A 16,885-nucleotide genomic window follows, 5' to 3' on the forward strand; every position below is an offset into this window, starting at 1 on the left:
ACATGCCATAGGCCATTTCTCCTGTGCTTCCTCTCTGGGTCCCACCGCAAGTTCTCTTCCTACACATCAGGGCAGTTTCTGCAGAGAGCGCGGCTGTCACTGGGATGGCTCTTGCATAGGCTTCTCCGGGAGACTCTGTGGGAGGCTGGCTCTTCTCAATCCCCTTCACATTCTTATTCCTGCTGTGTTTGCAGGCCCGGCTCTGGACACCTGAGGAAAAGTCAGCCGAGGCTGGAAGCATGGCAGCTCTCATGTGGTGAAGCAAGAGGGCATCCCCAGCAGCCCCAGCAGCAGAACCTGAGTCCTTGGACACCACAGACTTCCAGCCCAATGCACAGAAGCCGTCACTTAGCACAGCGCTAAGCACAGCTCCCTCTGAGGGGAGTCCAGTCCATACTCTAGGGGAGGAGAAGGAGGCTCCATCCTTTGAAGGAAAGGAGAGCAAAGACTTTGTGATATGTTTAAAGCCACTGTGCAGAATGCAGAAGTGAGAATATGAGTCTTCCAAGGTCAGGTCCTAAGGCACTGAGGTTTCCTCTTTGTTCCTGCCCATGGACCACCCTTTCTGGGGGAAGCCAGCTCCATGCAATGAAGCAAGAAGACTCAAGCATCCTATAGGGACATCTCTGCGGCAAGGGCCTCTGGCCAACAGCCAGTCCCAACTGTCCAACCTCCCTGGGATGAGTCCTCTTGAAAGCAGATCCTCCAGCCCCAGTTAAGCCTTGAGATGATGAAAGGCCCGGGCAGCATTTTTTCAACTGTGATCTCATGAGAGATCCGGAGCCAGAACCACCCAGCCAAGCCACTCCCAAATTCTTGACCCACAAAGATTATGTGAAATCACGTATGTTTATTGTTGCTTTAACTCACTAAGTTTATGGTACTGCATCTGCTGAAATAAATCACAAGGAATCTCCCAGCTAAGCCCAAACTGAGAGATGTTTTATAAACCAACAGGCCTTGTGCTCTTAAAAAATGCCAGTGTCCTAACAGACAGACAGAGGCATAAACAGACACAAGAACTAAACATCACCCTCGATTCTTGATTAGATACTCGGTCAGGAAGAAAAAGATGCTCCAAAAATGGGCACAGTTGAAAAAATGCAGTATTGTATAAACTTCCGCAATTTGATTATTACGTCATGATATCACGAGAGAATGAACCCATCCCTAGAAAATGCATGCAGAAGTAACAAAGGTTATAGGGTGTTTACTGCTGTAATTTACACTCAAATGTATATAATACTGTAGCACAGAGAGAGAGAGAAATTAAGTAAATGGAACAAGATAATGAATGGATCTCAGTGAAGGACGAACAGAGTTTCTTATGCTATTCTTAAATTTTCTCTGGCTTTGAATTTTTTCAAAATCAAACGTGTAATACAGTAAGAAGGAAAAAATGTTAATGTTGCCAATGGTGTGTCCAAACACCAAGCCAATTCTGATTCTCAAAATATGTATCTCAAGTTTAGTGGCCCTAAGTCCCTCTCCTACCTCACTCTTTCCCATTTCCTCCAAAATGACGGCCCTCCTCCAAATACATGTTACGAAAAATGGAAAACATATAGATGTATAAACATATTAATAAGTGTATCTGCATTTTAAAAGCCCCTGACTCGTAGCCAGGGTGCACGGAAAAGCTATGTAACGCTGAGCCAGAGCCCACTAGAAGCTTTGGAAAGAATTAATTGCTTATACTCCATGAAAAAAAAAAATGTGTTTCTGGGCAACCTAAAAATAAAGACTTTTTTATTTAAGAAAAAAAGCAAAAATTTAAATCCAAATGTACACAGGTCCAAGGAGAAATGAATGGAAATAAGGACAGTAAACCGAGGTTTTCAAAAATGAAGTTTTATTCAGTTTAAACAACTGTCTTTTCGTGTGAAACCACATCCTTACTGTTTGGTATTAAAATGTATTTCTTCCAGAATAAGGAGGAGGGTAGAAAAAGCTCTGCTTGACCAAATAACGCCAGGACCAGATGTCTGTCTCTCCTCAATGTTTTTGTTTATGTGTTTTCACTGCTCTGCAAAACCCCAAAGCTCAAGGCCACTGTTCTAGAATGTCTAGGTTCTTTCTCTATTTGTGTCCCTTTAAATCGCAAAAGTTCTGGGTACCAGCTAGCAAACCTATACAGAGCTTCAAAACGTTCCTCTTCTCTTTAATCTCTTCTCAATATATTGAAGAACTTCTCACCTAAGGGAACCATCAGAGATACCCCGAAGGGAGCCCACAGTAGCAATTTTTCTTTGTAACATTATTTAAAACAGCAAAAAGCTATAAACAATTCCAAGAGTCCAACAAGAAAATGTGACACGCGGGGCAGCTGGGTGAAGAAAGGCTCTGAGACCATCCAAAACCACATTTTCGGAGACCAAAAGTAAAGGAGAACAATTACTGTAATGGTAAATCAAAAAAGCAGGGTACAAATCTATAAGCAGCAGTGGGTGTGCGCGAGCGCGCTCCCACACAAACAATACACAGTAGAAAGAAATATGCCAAAAACGTTAACAATGGAGATCTCTGAGCAATGGGATTCTTCGTTCCCTTTGCAGTTTTCTGCATTCTAAGATTGTTCTACACTGAACATGCATTATTTTTATAATCACAAGGAAAGATTATTTTTAAAAGGCTGGAACCTATTTCTTTAGCTTCCCATAGCAAATGCCCTCATTGGACAATAATATCACACTTTGACCACTCCTTTTCTCTTGGCCTGATAGAGTTTCCTCTTCTTTCTTTAAACATATCTTAAAGGCATTCTCTTTCATGAAGTTCAATATATCCTTCTGGAATGTCTAAGTTTATTTTAAGGAAAAAACACTTTCTCCTTTTCCTTTTTTTTTTTTTTTTTTTTAAAGCAAGTTCCCAAAAGTTCAGATTGCAAAACAAATGCTCTCCTGAAAAAAAATATGCAATTTACTTTCATTGCATGACCAATACAAGTTGAAAGGTACAATGTACAAGTCTAACCTTCTAGAATTGTGAAATAACTGTCTTTTATTCAATTATCCAACTCTTCAGTCTGAATCAATTAACTGAAAAAATTAACAATGCTTATATGCTTATCCCTATCCTAGGCACTATGATGAAATATAAAATCATTATATGGCACTGCCCATTCTCACTCTCCTGACTGATAAAATGCGGTGCAGCCTCTAATTAGAAAAGAACAGCTACACATGCATCACTCAGGGTTCCACTTTTGCCTAGGGGACAAAAGGGAGCTCACAGCCAAATCCACTGCTAAATCATAGTGGGTTGTCCTCTCCTTAACTTTCTGGTATAATTCATGTGTTTTGTAAGGGCAGCGGCTGAATTCTGGTTTCTGCTGTACCTTCTACATGCTCTGTATTGTACCTGGTAATAATAACATGTATTGCGTGCTGCCCATATCATGGACAGTGAGTGTTGCTAAGCATCTCACCTACATTACTCCACTCTCCCTCCCAACCCTGTTGGGTAGGGACCATAATCTCCACCAGCACAATATGAATATAGGTATTATAAGGGTGTGGATGAATGGGATATTCTGCAGATGAATGCCTCCTAATCTTCTTTTATGTTTATATTCAAGTTATCATATAAATGTCCTTTAAAAAAAGGAAAACCCATATCCTTTGCAGAACGGGCCAGCAAGGTCAAAATGTACCTTGGTGTGTTTGCCCACCCAAAATCCTTTCTCCTTTCTCCACATTACTGCATTTTGGTTTCTCTTTCAGGAACCATGTCTCCTGGACTCTCAGTGCACATGGTCTGTGCAAGGCTACACACACACACACACACACACACACACGTACGCACACTCCTCTGAGAAGGTCACATGCTCCCCAGGTCTGATCAATGAACATTTTCCATCATGATGACATCAGGTGAGTCTCTGAATCTGGGGCCCAGAATAATCTGAACCTAATCCTCACCCTAGACTTTTCTGTGATAGAAGTTAATATATTTTCTTTTATATTCAAGTCAGTTTGTATTGGGTTTTCAGTCACTTTCAACCTACAATAGCAATACGACTAATAGAAAAATAGGTCTTTTTTTTTTTTTTTTTTTTTTTTTTTAAGTGAATATAGGACTTCCGCTTCTGGCAATATGGAGGCCTACAATGCCTGGGAAAACCCTGTTGGAAAAAATTCTTGATAAAATACTTTTTAGAAAAACCTTTTAAATGCATGCCTCAGCTTACTGAAAAGGAAAAAAAGCCCTCAGAGTCCAGGAACAACAAGAAAATAACTAGAGTTATGAGACACAGAGCATAAGTATGCTTAAGATGCTTAAATAAATAAAAGATGCCCTTGAATGAATAACAAAAAAACAAGAATGATAGGCAAATCTCATTCAAGACTGACATCTCACAGCCATAGTACATGTGAGGGGGCAACAGAATATTATCTTCAAATGCCAAACTACCAATCTGGAATTACATACCCAAATAAAATTATCTTTTAAGAACAAGAGCAAAATAAGAACATTTCAGATGGGTAAAACTGAATTCATGAAACTGAATTTCTCTACGGTAATGAATACATGACATGCTTCAAGAAGGAAAAGAACCCCAGGAAGTTCTCTGAGATCCAAAGACCACCCAGAGTTTAGGAATGAATGAAGGACAGAGAAAAAAACGGTAACTTTGCGGGTAAATGTAACAACAACAACAACAACAAAAACCCATATTTTTTTAAACGTTTTAATGTCTTGGTTTAAAAGAAAGAATTAAAACCCTGGTGTAAAATGGCACAGAAATCGGGAAGGAAACCGACCAATGTTAAAGCATCATCTGTAGGCCTACCGCGAGTGATTAACTTTAGATCCTGCGGACTTGAATATGTACTTTCAAACTGACCACTAAAGTTAGGAATGAACAACAGTACTGCCAAATTAGTACAGAAGAAAAAGTGGAATAAGAGAGGGAGAGAAAAACTTCTATAGACTCAAAAAGAAACATGAAAAAAATAAAAGGGAAAAGGCAAAAACAATTAGAAAGTATAAAATAAGATGGCATAATCAAAATAATCAAACCCCAAGTATCTTGTAAGCATGAGGAAAAAAATATATGTATATGGACCTACTAGTTAAAAATCAAAGATTGTCAGCCTGGATGTTTTCTTTAACGACCACACAAAATCAAGTGACATGCTACTTAAAGATACGCCCACAACATAAGAACACAGAATGAATGAGAGTAAAAGGATGGAGAATGGTATCAGGAAAACACTAACTAAACCTGATTATGTTTTGCAGGCTGAAAGCACTGATTCAAAGAAAAGATGCTACTCTGACACCCATAGATGGGTCTGGTAAAAATTAATAAAATAAGGACACCTGGGTGGCTCAGTGAGTTAAAGCCTCTGCCTTTGGCTCAGGTCACGATCCCAGGGTCCTGGCATTGAGCCCCGCATCCGGCTCTCTGCTCAGCAGGGAGCCTGCTACCCCACCCCCCGCCTGCCTCTCTGCCTACTTGTGATCTCTGTATGTCAAATAAATAAATAAAATCTTTATTAAAAAACTAATGAGTTGGCTTCATTAATGGAAATATGGGTCAGTCTAAAGGCACCATGTTTGAAGCCGCCAAACCACATCTGTATTTTTTCTTCATTCGGGCAACATTTTAAAATTGTGTCATTAATACACTGGGTATTTAGGGGGAGGTTGAGTTAGAATCTAGAAATGCGCTATTGAAAAATCTATTTGAAGGATTTGCTGTTATCAATATAAGTACCATTATACAGGATAATATCTTTCCTTAAATGTACTCTCACTTGAAAGGGAAGGAAGGAAATATATACTGAGTTTTTTTGTTTGTTTGTTTTTTCAGTAGGAAAACTATATCACACATGGGAAAGATACAGAGGGGTCAAATTTGGATAAGTATGTGGAGATTCCTTAAGGAATTAAAAATAGAGCTTCCTTATGATCCTGCAATTGCACTATTAGATATTCACTCCAAAGATAGAGATGTAGTGAAAAAAATAAGGGCCATCTGTACCCCAATGTTCATAACAGCAACGGCCACAGTTGCCAAACTGTGGAAAGAACCAAGATGTCCTTCAATGGACAAATGGATAAAAAAAGATATGGTCTATATATACTATGGAATATTATGCCTCCATCAGAAAAGATGAATACCCAACTTTTGTATCAACATGGATGGGACTGGAAGAGATTATACGGAGTGAAATAAGTCAAGCAGAGAGAGTCAATTATCATATGGTTTCACTTATTTGTTGAGCATAAGGAATAACATGGAGGACATGGGGAGATGGACAGAAGTAAGTTAGGGGAAATTGGAGAGGGCGATGAACCATGAAAGACTGTGGACTCTGAGAAACAAACTGAGGGTTTTGGAGGGGAAAGGGGTGGGAGGTTTGGTGAGCCTGGTGGTGGGTATTATGGAGGACATATATTGCATGGAGCACTGGGTGTGGTGCATAAACAACGAATTCTGGAACACTGAAAAGAAAAATAAAAATTTTAAAAAAATTAACCTGCAGTTTACAACCTTGCTGGGGAAGCCAAGAAATATCAGTCTCATTTCCACACGATGCGTGATGTTGTTCCAAAGATACTGTTGTTACGAGAACAGTCAAGTAGGCCACCTCTTTGCAAGAAGGGAAATCCTAACCAATCCCCACCCTCCTGCTAACCCCAGCAAGACATGCTTTCTTTTGCTAAATTACATACTTAGAGCTATTCGGAAATTCTTCACCATCCCAGCACCCAAGTCCTGATCCCCGAACTCGGATACACATTTGCAATATTAGCATTAGGGAGGCTAACACCTTGAGGCAAGGATTCAAGGAACACTTATATATTGTTGGCACACTTTCCTAAACAGCTGTTCAAAATCCCTCTGCTATGGCAGAGAATGTCTGATGGTCAGAGGTGCCATCTCCAACCACGTGGCTGTGGAAATGCACAGCCCCAAGGGCACACAGTCACTCCACAGCGTCTTTCTCACTGGCTACATAGGTCAGAATACAAACAAGAATGACATTATTGTGATTATCTCAAGGATTTTCATGGATCTATAAAAACAAACTCTGCAAATATTGGTACAACATTAGCCACCGTTTCCTCGTGACACACCTTAAACTGGCTGTGATGTCATTGCTAGTTTCAACAACAGGTGATCTGTTTTGAATACCTCCTTTGTCTAATTCTGGTATTCTCCCACTTGCATTAAAAGCACCGACCCTTCATCTTCCGAGTCATTTAAACCCCAGAGACCCCACGACAGTACATTTCAGCCATAGATGAACATCAGCCTCAGCCTGGGCCCTATGTACAGAAATTCTGGGGAAAGTCCTTGGCATCGGTATGTCTCAAAGCTCCCCTAGGCCACAAATCCGGCTTTCTGGCTCCTCACTTTGGCCTACTGCCATCTCAGAGTGAGAGTTCCATCTCCTCGTCCAGCTCAGAGGAGATGGTGTTTGTTATGCAACAGAAATAAACAGAAACAAATAACAGAAACAGAAATAACAGAAGTAAAGCTGTGCTCTAGTCCACTGGCATGTGAATTATCAGACTCACAGAAGAGCGGGGGTCTAACACCAAGTTTCAAGGAATTAGAGCCAACACTGAAGCATCTTTATGGGTCTGGCCGGTCCAAGAGAGTGGATGCAGTCTTGCAGACACCAAGAAGAAGAAGAAGCCAGAGTCCCTTGGTAATTCCCAGCTCCTTGCCTATGGTAACGGGTTCATCCACTGTAGTGTAAAGACCAGTTAAATACATGTATGAACCCATGTACATACTCATGTTTGAATATGTTCTCATTCACATACCCATAGGCATATTTTTCAAAATCTATTTCTATACCTGGAAAAGTCTAAAAGAATACACAGAAAAATGTTAACAGTGGTTCTCCTGGGGGAGTGAGTTTACAGATGATTTTTATTTATTAATTTTTTGCTTCTCTGCATATGCTAAAATTTCTAGAGTGAACATGTATTGCTTTTATAATTAAAGTAAACAGATTGGGGCGCCTGGATAGCTCAGTGGGTTAAAGCCTTTGCCTTCAGGTCAGGTCGTGATCCCAGGGTCCTGGGATGGAGTCCCGCATCAGGCTCTCTGCTCAGTGGGGAGCCTGCTTTCCCCTCTCTCTCTCTGCCTGCCTCTCTGTCTACTTGTGATCTCTGTCTGTCAAATAACAAATAAAATCTTTAAAAACAAATGAAAAAACAAAATAAAATAAATGGATAAATAATTGCCTGCATAACAAAAGGGAGGAGATAATCAAAGATCTGGGTTTTGGATCAGCTCTGCCTGGGATCTGCATGTTACTTTGGGGGCATGGCTTTTCCTCTCTGGTTAGACTGGATCTCCCTTAGGGCCTTTCCCTTTGTGACATTCAAGGATTTTAACCATCCCTCTGCTTATCGATTAAAGTCCCAAGAGACATCCACCCTCCCTCCCCACCCCCACCAACTCCTGGCATGCAGCGCCACTCCAATTATAAATTTATATTCTGCCATTCTGGTTTCCCAGACCTGATTAGGCGCTCACCTTTGTATGAACTGTGTTAAAGGCCCCAACCTTACGGGCCACGCTGAAGTCACGCCTCACGGCCTGGTCTGGCTGAGAGCGACCCAGATCAGGCTCACCTTTCTCTCCAGCGAGGCAACAATAATCCATTAGGCCCTGCTGCGGGAATTAAAGGCAGGAGGCATTCATACTTCTTATCACGCTGGGTCTGGATTAACTTCCCAGAGTCAATGCAACAGCAGGATCTATAAGCAAATCCTGATAGGACACAGGGCAGCTGTGTCACCATGGAAACCGGATGCCATAAGCCCCACAGGTTATCCACAGTGCTTGAAAGAGATTTCTCAACATGGGACAATAAAGGAAGCTGGAACCCGGAAAAGAAAAAGCTTACAACCAATCCCTTGGTGATTCTTAAAAGCGGCCTCCTGAGTACCCCGTTGGCAACAGGGAAGGGGGGAACACTAGTAAGAATTGAGTACACAGTGTGTTCGACGTTGTATTAATTCCTAGGCTGTGTTATTTCTACTCATTCCTTATTCTGCAGATAGGGAAAGTGGAGGGAACTGTGACCAGCACTAACAAAGTTCTACTAAAAAGATGAACAGAGAAAATGCCTCAGGCAAAAGCATGAGGCTAGACACGAACAGACGCTGGAAAACAGGGCAGATGGTGAATCCCAAGTCCTTCCCCGCTCTGCCGCTCTGCCGAAGTGAGGTGGGGATCACTCCCTGGAGCAGGTAGTCGTGCTTTCTCTACCCAAGGATTCAAGGATCCCCAAATTCTGAAATCAGCACAATGCCAAGGGGGCCAGGAGGGTCCCATCCCCCATAGCCAGTTCCACCTCTTTCCAGCTGTGGGCCCTAGGTGAGTCACCTGTCCTCCCTGAGACCTTTGCCACACCTCTAAAGCAGGCACGCCAGGGAACAGGAAGGAGCGGAAAGTGCACAGTGCACAGAGGAGGCCTCCCCACCGGTTACTCCCAGGAAACCCCTCTATGAGTCCTCTTCCTCAAAGTCTTTAAGAACGGGGCTCAAGTGGGGACCTGGAAGATCCCCACTAATGGAACGAAGGAGAGAGAAGGCCAGAAGTTCTGTCCTTTTACCAGCTTGCTCCCTTCTCACTTAGGCGGTGGGCACAGCCCACCCAGCCAGCAGCTCCCATAGAAATTAGGCCTCTACACCTGCTCAGGGCCTGCACCATCCACAAGAGTGAGCTGAGCTGAACCTCGGCCAGAAGGAGCCTTTCCCACCACCTCCTTCCAGCTTTCCTCTGCCTAATGCTGAGGAATCCAGCTCCCAGTGAGGGGGAAATCTCCGACTTGGCCTTCTGGCGACCTTTTCTCTCTCCTGCTGGAGCGCCCTCCCCTCCTGGTTCATTCAAGGGCCTGGCACACAGATAAGTGAAAGTGGACCCTATCTCAAACTCTAACAGTCCTTAGTTTCACCCAGGTAGGGCCATACCGGCAGAGCTGGACAGGGGGTGCTGTGAAACCAGGAAGAGCACCCAAAGGGGGTCTCATCTTATACCTGTCTGCTTAGCCCTGACCCTCCCGCCGCCACTTCTTCAGAGCCGAATGACAGACCTCCTCAAGAGGGGCAGAGACAAGAGACCACCCAGTAAAAGATTCATCAATTTCTGAATTTTTTTTTCTGTTGTCATTTTTTTTTAACTTTCATGCGTCTCCCCATTCCACATGACCCCCTGCCACTGCCCACTTCTGAGAAAGACTGCGTAAGACGCGCGATCCCCAGGTATTTCGAGACCCAGGTTCCACCCCGCCTCTTCATAGATGCAGAAACTGAGGACCGGGGACCCCGCGGGCAGTGTTCCCCCGGCCACCTGAGGACTCACAGCGGGTTCCAGCGCTCGGGCAGGCGGCGGTGCAGCGAGATGCGGTCGCTAAGGTAGATGTTGATCTGGTGCAGCCTCACACTCTCCTCCTGCAGCCGCAGCTCCTCGCCCTGCAGCTGCAACCGCACCGCCTCACCCCGCGCGCCCAGAGCGTCGTAGGGCACCGGCGGCCGCGGCAGGACCGGGTCGCGCCGCCCCGGGCGCGGGGTTCGCAGGGGTCCCGGCTCGGCCGCCTTGGCCCCGCGCCGCTCTCGCAGCACGGAGCCCAGCCCTGCCAGAGCCAGCAGCGCCAGCAGCGCCAGCAGCGCCTCCCGGCCGCGCCGCCGCCCCCGCGGGCAGCGCCTCCAGGCCGCGCGCCCCCACATGCGCCCGGCAGCTGGGGCCAGCGCTCCGCTCGCCCGGAGGCGGCGGCGCAGACCCGGACCCGGATCCCGGAACCGCCGCGCCGCGCCGCGCCGCCCCGCCCCCGGCCCGCCCCACCTGCGCCCCGCCCCCTTCCCGCCCACCCGCCCCGCAGGAGCGCGGCCCCCAAGCCGCGGAGGGTGGCTGATCTTCACTGGGCACACGCGCGGGCTTGCCGAGACTCGCACCTTCCTCGTTGGGCTGGGTGCATTAGGATCAAGGTGACAGCCGTAAAAGCCTCAGCTCAGCGCCTGGCACATCCTAAGCGCTCAGTAAATAGTGGCAGAGTGAGCCCTGCAGGAGTGCTGTGAATTTTACTCCCTTATCTCATCTGACCCTTAAGCAGTCCAATAACAGGGATAGGAGGATTATCAACCCATTTAACAGAGGAGGGGCCTGAGGCACAGTGAGGCTAATACACACCGGATTGTGTCACTGAGGCCTGCAGGCCTACCAGAGACGTAATACTGCTTAGATCCCCTCAAGAGCAAACCTTCCCCCCGCCTTCCTGTTTCTCAAACTCTGCGTTTCTTAGCCCTCACTTGGCAAAAGCCTTCAAGAAACTGATCAAAGGAATGAACCCCTTCAGAGACACACATGCATAGGCACCCCAACTATGATGGCATACACCCCAGGCCATGCGTTCCCCTGACCTTGGACAGAGGCTTCCTTTAAGGGGACTGAAGAAATGAAGGAGCCATGGGGGTGCTGGAAATATTTAACAGGGTCAAAACTAGAGTGAGGCATGAGGCTGTCTCCAAGACAGAAAATTATAGGGATGGGCAAAACAAAACAAAATCAGTAATCAAAAATAAACAATACTTTTAAAAAATCAAAATGAAAGCAAAAAATCCCTGAACAAAACACCAAAATCTTAAAGAAAAACAGAATCTGACCCTGTGCTTGCACGGCTCACCTCACTGGCCTCATTCCCCCTAACCCCAGCCTTGCTTCCATGTCTCCATCTTAGTGCGGATTACATGGAGATTGACATAAAAAAATCATCAATTTCTTCTTTTAAAAATATGCACTTGACTTGTGAAACTTATATCTCAATTCAAAACAAAAAATAAATAAAAAGAACTAAGAGAAATTACAAAGAGAGAGAGAGAGAGCAGCTCTTGTCTCTTGCACCAACGCTCAAGTCTTCAACTTGACAGGAAGGAGTCCTCAGAATGTGACTCCATACTCTGCAAGGCCTACCACCATGCCACTGGGGCAAAGGGGAGCAGGGTCTCCCATTCCAAACCTTTGCATATGCTGTTCTCCCTACTTGCAATGCCCTGCTCCGCCTGGCAAACACCCCTCTACCCTTTAAGGCCCTACCAAAAGCCACCTCTTCCACGAAGACTTGGGCAACTCCACAGCCTTTTAGGCAAATGCATTTCAAGATGGCGACCTCCTTTTGTGTATTAGTCAGGGTTCCACCAGAGAAACAGAACCAGGAGATATATTAAGAGATTTACGGAAAGGAATTGATCTACACAATTGCAGGGGCTGGTTAAGCAGGTCCAAAATCCTTAGGGCGGGCCATCAGGAAGGGAAGGCTGAAACTCTGGCTTGAGCTGAAGCTACAGTCCACAGGCAGAGTTTCTTCTTTTTTAAGGCAACCTCAGTTCTGCTCTTGAAGACTTTCAACAGATTGAACCAGACCCACCTTGATAATTTCCTTTAGCTACAGTCAATTTATTATAGACATTAGTTATGTCTACAAAATATCTTCCCGGTGACACCCAAGTTAATGTTTGGTTGAACACACTGGGGATTTTTAAAACCTTGCTAAGCTGACACATCAAACTGACCATCTCTATCAGTTTCCTGAGGCTGCCATAACAAAGGACTACACTCTGGGTGGCTGAAAACAACAGAAATGTATATTCCCTCTCAGTTCTGGAGGCTAGAAACCCAAAATCAATTAGTCCTATCACCAAGGTCCTGTTTTCTCAGAAGGCTCTGTGGGGGGAAACCATTTCATACTTTTCTCTTAGTTTCTGATGTTGCTTGAAATCCTTGTCAGTGCTTGGCTTACTCATGTGTCCCTCCAACCTCTGGCCCCATTGTCATTCTTCTGATGTGCATCTGTCTACGTCTCTTCTACTCTTCTTCTAAGGACACCAGGCAAATTGGATTTGGGCCCACTCTAATGACCTCATCTTAACTGGATTATGTCTGTGAAGACCTTATTTCCCAAATAAAGAAATTCACATTTATAGGTACCAAGGATTAGGACTTCAGCGTATCTTGTTGTGGGGGCTCAATTCACTCCATAACACCATCAAACTTTGTTAAAACGCTTGGTGCATTGGATCGTGTTTTATTTAACCCTAGCCTAGAACGACGATGACAACAACAACAAATGTAAGGGACAAATGAGTGGTGATCACTTCATGATCGCAGAGTTGAGTAGTGTCAGACACACAGGAACGCTCAGTTAATGTCTGGCTTTGTTTCTTATACTGCCTTCTGTTGGCATCTCTTTGAACTCCCTGGGGAGGTATCTGACAGAAGGCACAACCTGGTTAAGGGCAGGGGAGTTACTCCCAAAATGTAACAAACATGAATTCTTGAGGTCTTGTTGCTAGAAAGTCCTCAGTGGTAACTCAGTATGGGAGTTTTCAAAAATCTGCTCCCAGAGATCTGAGGGAACCACCCAAGAAAATAAAAAGAGGCTGGCTGGGTGGAACCCCCGTTCCCTTCCCTAAAATCAGAACATTGACGCTTATCTGCTTAATACTTTGAGCTTCCTTCTCAGATTATAGTACCCTCCTCCCTAATGACCAGAGGAACTGGTAATAACAACCAGAGAAAGTGTGTTGCGTAAGCCCACAGCAGGTCAGTGGCAGAACAGGAAATAAAACGATGTAAAAAGGAGGCTGACACCAGTGGATGTCTGCCAACATCCACCCTCCTCTCTTTACTTAAGAGTAGAACTCTTGATTTTTGCTTTTTTGATTCTCTGGCCCCATGCTGTAAAGACCAGGCATTCTACAGCCTAGCATCCCCAGCCTACTTCATGGGTAGGCATGGCCAGGTGACTGAGTGTTCAGCCAATGGGCTGTCAGTGCAGTTGTCAGACTGTGCTTCTAAGGAATGTCCTTAAAGGAAACTTCCTTACCCTTCCTTCTTCCTGCTGGCTGGACTGTGGATATAAAGACTAGAGCTCAAGCAACCACCTCAGGTTTTGAGGTCAAAGGCGTGCACTGAGGGTGGTGAAAACATAGGGCATTAGGAACCAGGTCCCGGTCGTTGTAGACATTGAACTAGTCCCAATGGGCTTCTTCCAGGCTTTGCTTGTGTGAGGGAGAAATAAGCTTCTGTCTTGTTTGCACCACTGTTCCTATGGGTCTTCTGTCCTATGCAGCCAAATCTAATCCTAAATGATATGCAGGATAAATTGCGCAGAATCCAAGGTGGTTCGCATTTTAGACTGTGAAGTTTTGCGATGGTCCATCACTCAGCAATAGATAGCTAGAACTAATGGATGATTTTAGTCAACAATATTTTTAATTCAGGAAATATTTGTTGCATCTACTATGTGCCAGGGTCTAGGGTCTAGGCATGCTATAATGACCAAATGTCAAAGAGAAACAAACCAGACACCAGTTGAAGTGGTAAGGACAGATCTTAATCAGTAATGGACGACTGCACTAGGGAAGAGGGTCCAGCATGAACAGAATCACTTTGATTTGACCACAATGACTGGGCATTTTAAATAGAGTCAGGGAAGTGAAAAATTACAAAAGCGTGATCAGCGTAAATGCTGATGATGCCTGCTGTATCTGTGGTTGGCAAGGATCAGAGTGAGGATTCTACCCTCCCAGAGGCTTGTAAGGCAGAGGCCCTATCCTTCCTGATGATATTGTAAAGGAATGGCTTTCAGTCCTTGGGAAAGACACTCTTGATTTGTAGGAGATACACATACCTCTTAAAGGGACAGAGAAAGGACTTATAATTATAAGCCCTTCTTAGCAAACTGTCTAAGAAAGCATGGTTAGGGGCCGACAGTTAGGTGTTAGCTATGATAAACAGTGAATTCTTTGGACAGCCATGAGCTTCCTCTAGCAGGTAAGGGGGCTAGGGATATCCTACCAGTGCAGCCTTGAGCTGTTAAAAACTGTCAGTGTTTACATCTTTAATGTGAAGGGAAGTATCTATGTTCAGACTCTGTCCTCATTACAGGCCAAGGTTGAGCCCTAGTTGAGAAGGAGGCTCAGAGGAGCCTGGGCTAGGGTTTGATCAAGGAGAGAGTCTTTGTTGCAAGAGGTATTTTTGACATCATGGTGCTTACAGGGCAATGGAACAGACAGATATTAAAAAGGTAACTTACCAGAGTTGTGGTTAGTGTGTTGAAGACAAATTACAGGGTGCTTTAGTTGAGGGGTTTAGAAAGGCTTCACTGAGGAAATAATGTTTACGTGGATATCTGAATGTTAAAGTGATACCAGAGGTTTGAAAACATCTTCTAGGTGAATATGGAACTCCCTCTGCTGGTTCCCAGCTCAGAGCAAGGAATAGTTTTGCATCGCCCATAGAAGGATAGAGTAAGTAAGCTGTATTTTTTTTTTTTTTAACTTTTTACATTCTGGGAAACTACTCGAAAGCTTTTTATCAATTTTTCTCTATTCTCAAGGGGACCATGGCCCAAAAAAGTTAAGAGACATATTTCTGGTCTGATTCTCTCACTTTATAGGTGGGAAGCCCTAGACACAGAGTAGGGAAAGGGCCTTTGAACAAGCTGGTGTCTCAGCGACATGTAAGCTCTCACCTGTCGCCCTTATAGATTCACAGTTGCCCTGGTCTGGACCCCTCCCCACTGGCTCGAGGAGGTGAAGGGCTTGGGGTGAACCTGCAAAGCAGCTCCCACACAGGACGACCGTCTACGGAGACCATCCTGGTGGGAGATGACTTCACTCACGGAACAGAGTCTGCCGGCTGGTACTAGAAGGCAGGTGTGAGAGGAAAGGCCTGGAGCTGTGCCGTCTGGCCTCTGTCCAGACGCTCAACACAATTAAGATCTGCGGTCAGATTAGAAAACAGACAAGGATTACAACTCATAATGTCTTGGATCAGCTTACCACACTGGAATGCTTCCTGATACAGGCTCAGTGGCAGAGAAGGGAGTGTCAGCCTGGCACAACACAGGGTTCAGTTCCCGGCTAATGGTAAGAGCTGTCGTTTACGGAGCATCCGTGTGTGCCGTAAACCGCCAGACTTCACTCTTCATGTCCCATTCTCATTTCACTCTCCTGACAACCTTGCAAGGCAGACAGAGGAGGAAAGTTTGGCTCAGAGAAGGGAGGGATTTATTTAGCCAGGGTCGAGGGACATGGCCATGGCAGAGCAATAGTCTGAGTCCAGGTCACTTGACTGAATTCAGGATTTTCCACACACACAGTTGGCTGGCAAACTGCTGTCAGGGCAAAAGTCAACTCAGCTTATGTAGGGGCATAGCCTCGGAGCCTGCTTGCTTGATGTCACAGACGGCTCTGTGGCCCTAGGCCATTTGCTTATCTGTAAAATGGTGGTGATCATAATGGTACCTCCGGAGTAGGGTTTTTGGGAGGACTGAGTGATGGAGTCCACAGAGCCAGCCTCTCCAGGCTCAAAGCAGGTTGGGAAGAGTTTCTACAAGGGCAAAGGGAAGGTGTCTTGCTACTCAGTGTGGTGTAAGGACCGGCAGCATTGGGACCACCTGGGAGCTATTGGAAATACAAGAGCTCATTAGCAGAGGAAAAGCACAAGGAATCATTATTAACAATGACAAGCTGGCACCCACAGAGGGCAAATTCAGCCAGGACCTTAATCTTTTTTGTACCTTATCCTCCCTTGGGTGTGTTGTTTGTTTGGGGAGCTTATTTGTTCTTTTACCACACCATCTCATGTCCTCAACTGTTCAACCAACAGACAGATCACTCTAGAAGGCACTTTTGATTTGTCATATTAGCTCTCTTCACAGGGATCATTTCATCCCTTATGGAGTTTAATGTGATATATGGTAGATGTGGTATCTCAAACATCAGTGGGGAAAAGATGGCTGATTCAATCAATGACTGGAGCAACCTGATAGCTGTTGACTATCCTCACCCTTACACCAAGATAAGTTCCAAATGATCTAAAGATGTAAAATTAAAATAATTTTAAAAA

The 16,885-nt window shown here is 44.9% G+C and overlaps 1 protein-coding gene across 2 annotated transcripts in view; it reads right to left on the reverse strand.

Annotated features, from left to right (window-relative positions):
- GALNT12 (polypeptide N-acetylgalactosaminyltransferase 12) overlaps window positions 1–10,765 on the reverse strand; it is a 42,111-nt gene extending 31,346 nt beyond the window's left edge. Inside the window, exon 1 of one of the 2 annotated variants that reach the window (XM_059142121.1) lies at window positions 10,340–10,765. In XM_059142121.1, coding sequence (XP_058998104.1) covers window positions 10,340–10,704 — 365 coding nt within the window. In that variant the 5' untranslated portion in view covers window positions 10,705–10,765. The remainder of the gene's footprint in view (window positions 1–10,339) is intronic. The other variant, XM_059142120.1, reaches the window with a different exon arrangement.
- Window positions 10,766–16,885: the final 6,120 nt, after the last annotated feature.

Source organism: Mustela lutreola, chromosome 12 (assembly GCF_030435805.1).
Source record: "Mustela lutreola isolate mMusLut2 chromosome 12, mMusLut2.pri, whole genome shotgun sequence".
NCBI lineage: Eukaryota > Metazoa > Chordata > Mammalia > Carnivora > Mustelidae > Mustela > Mustela lutreola.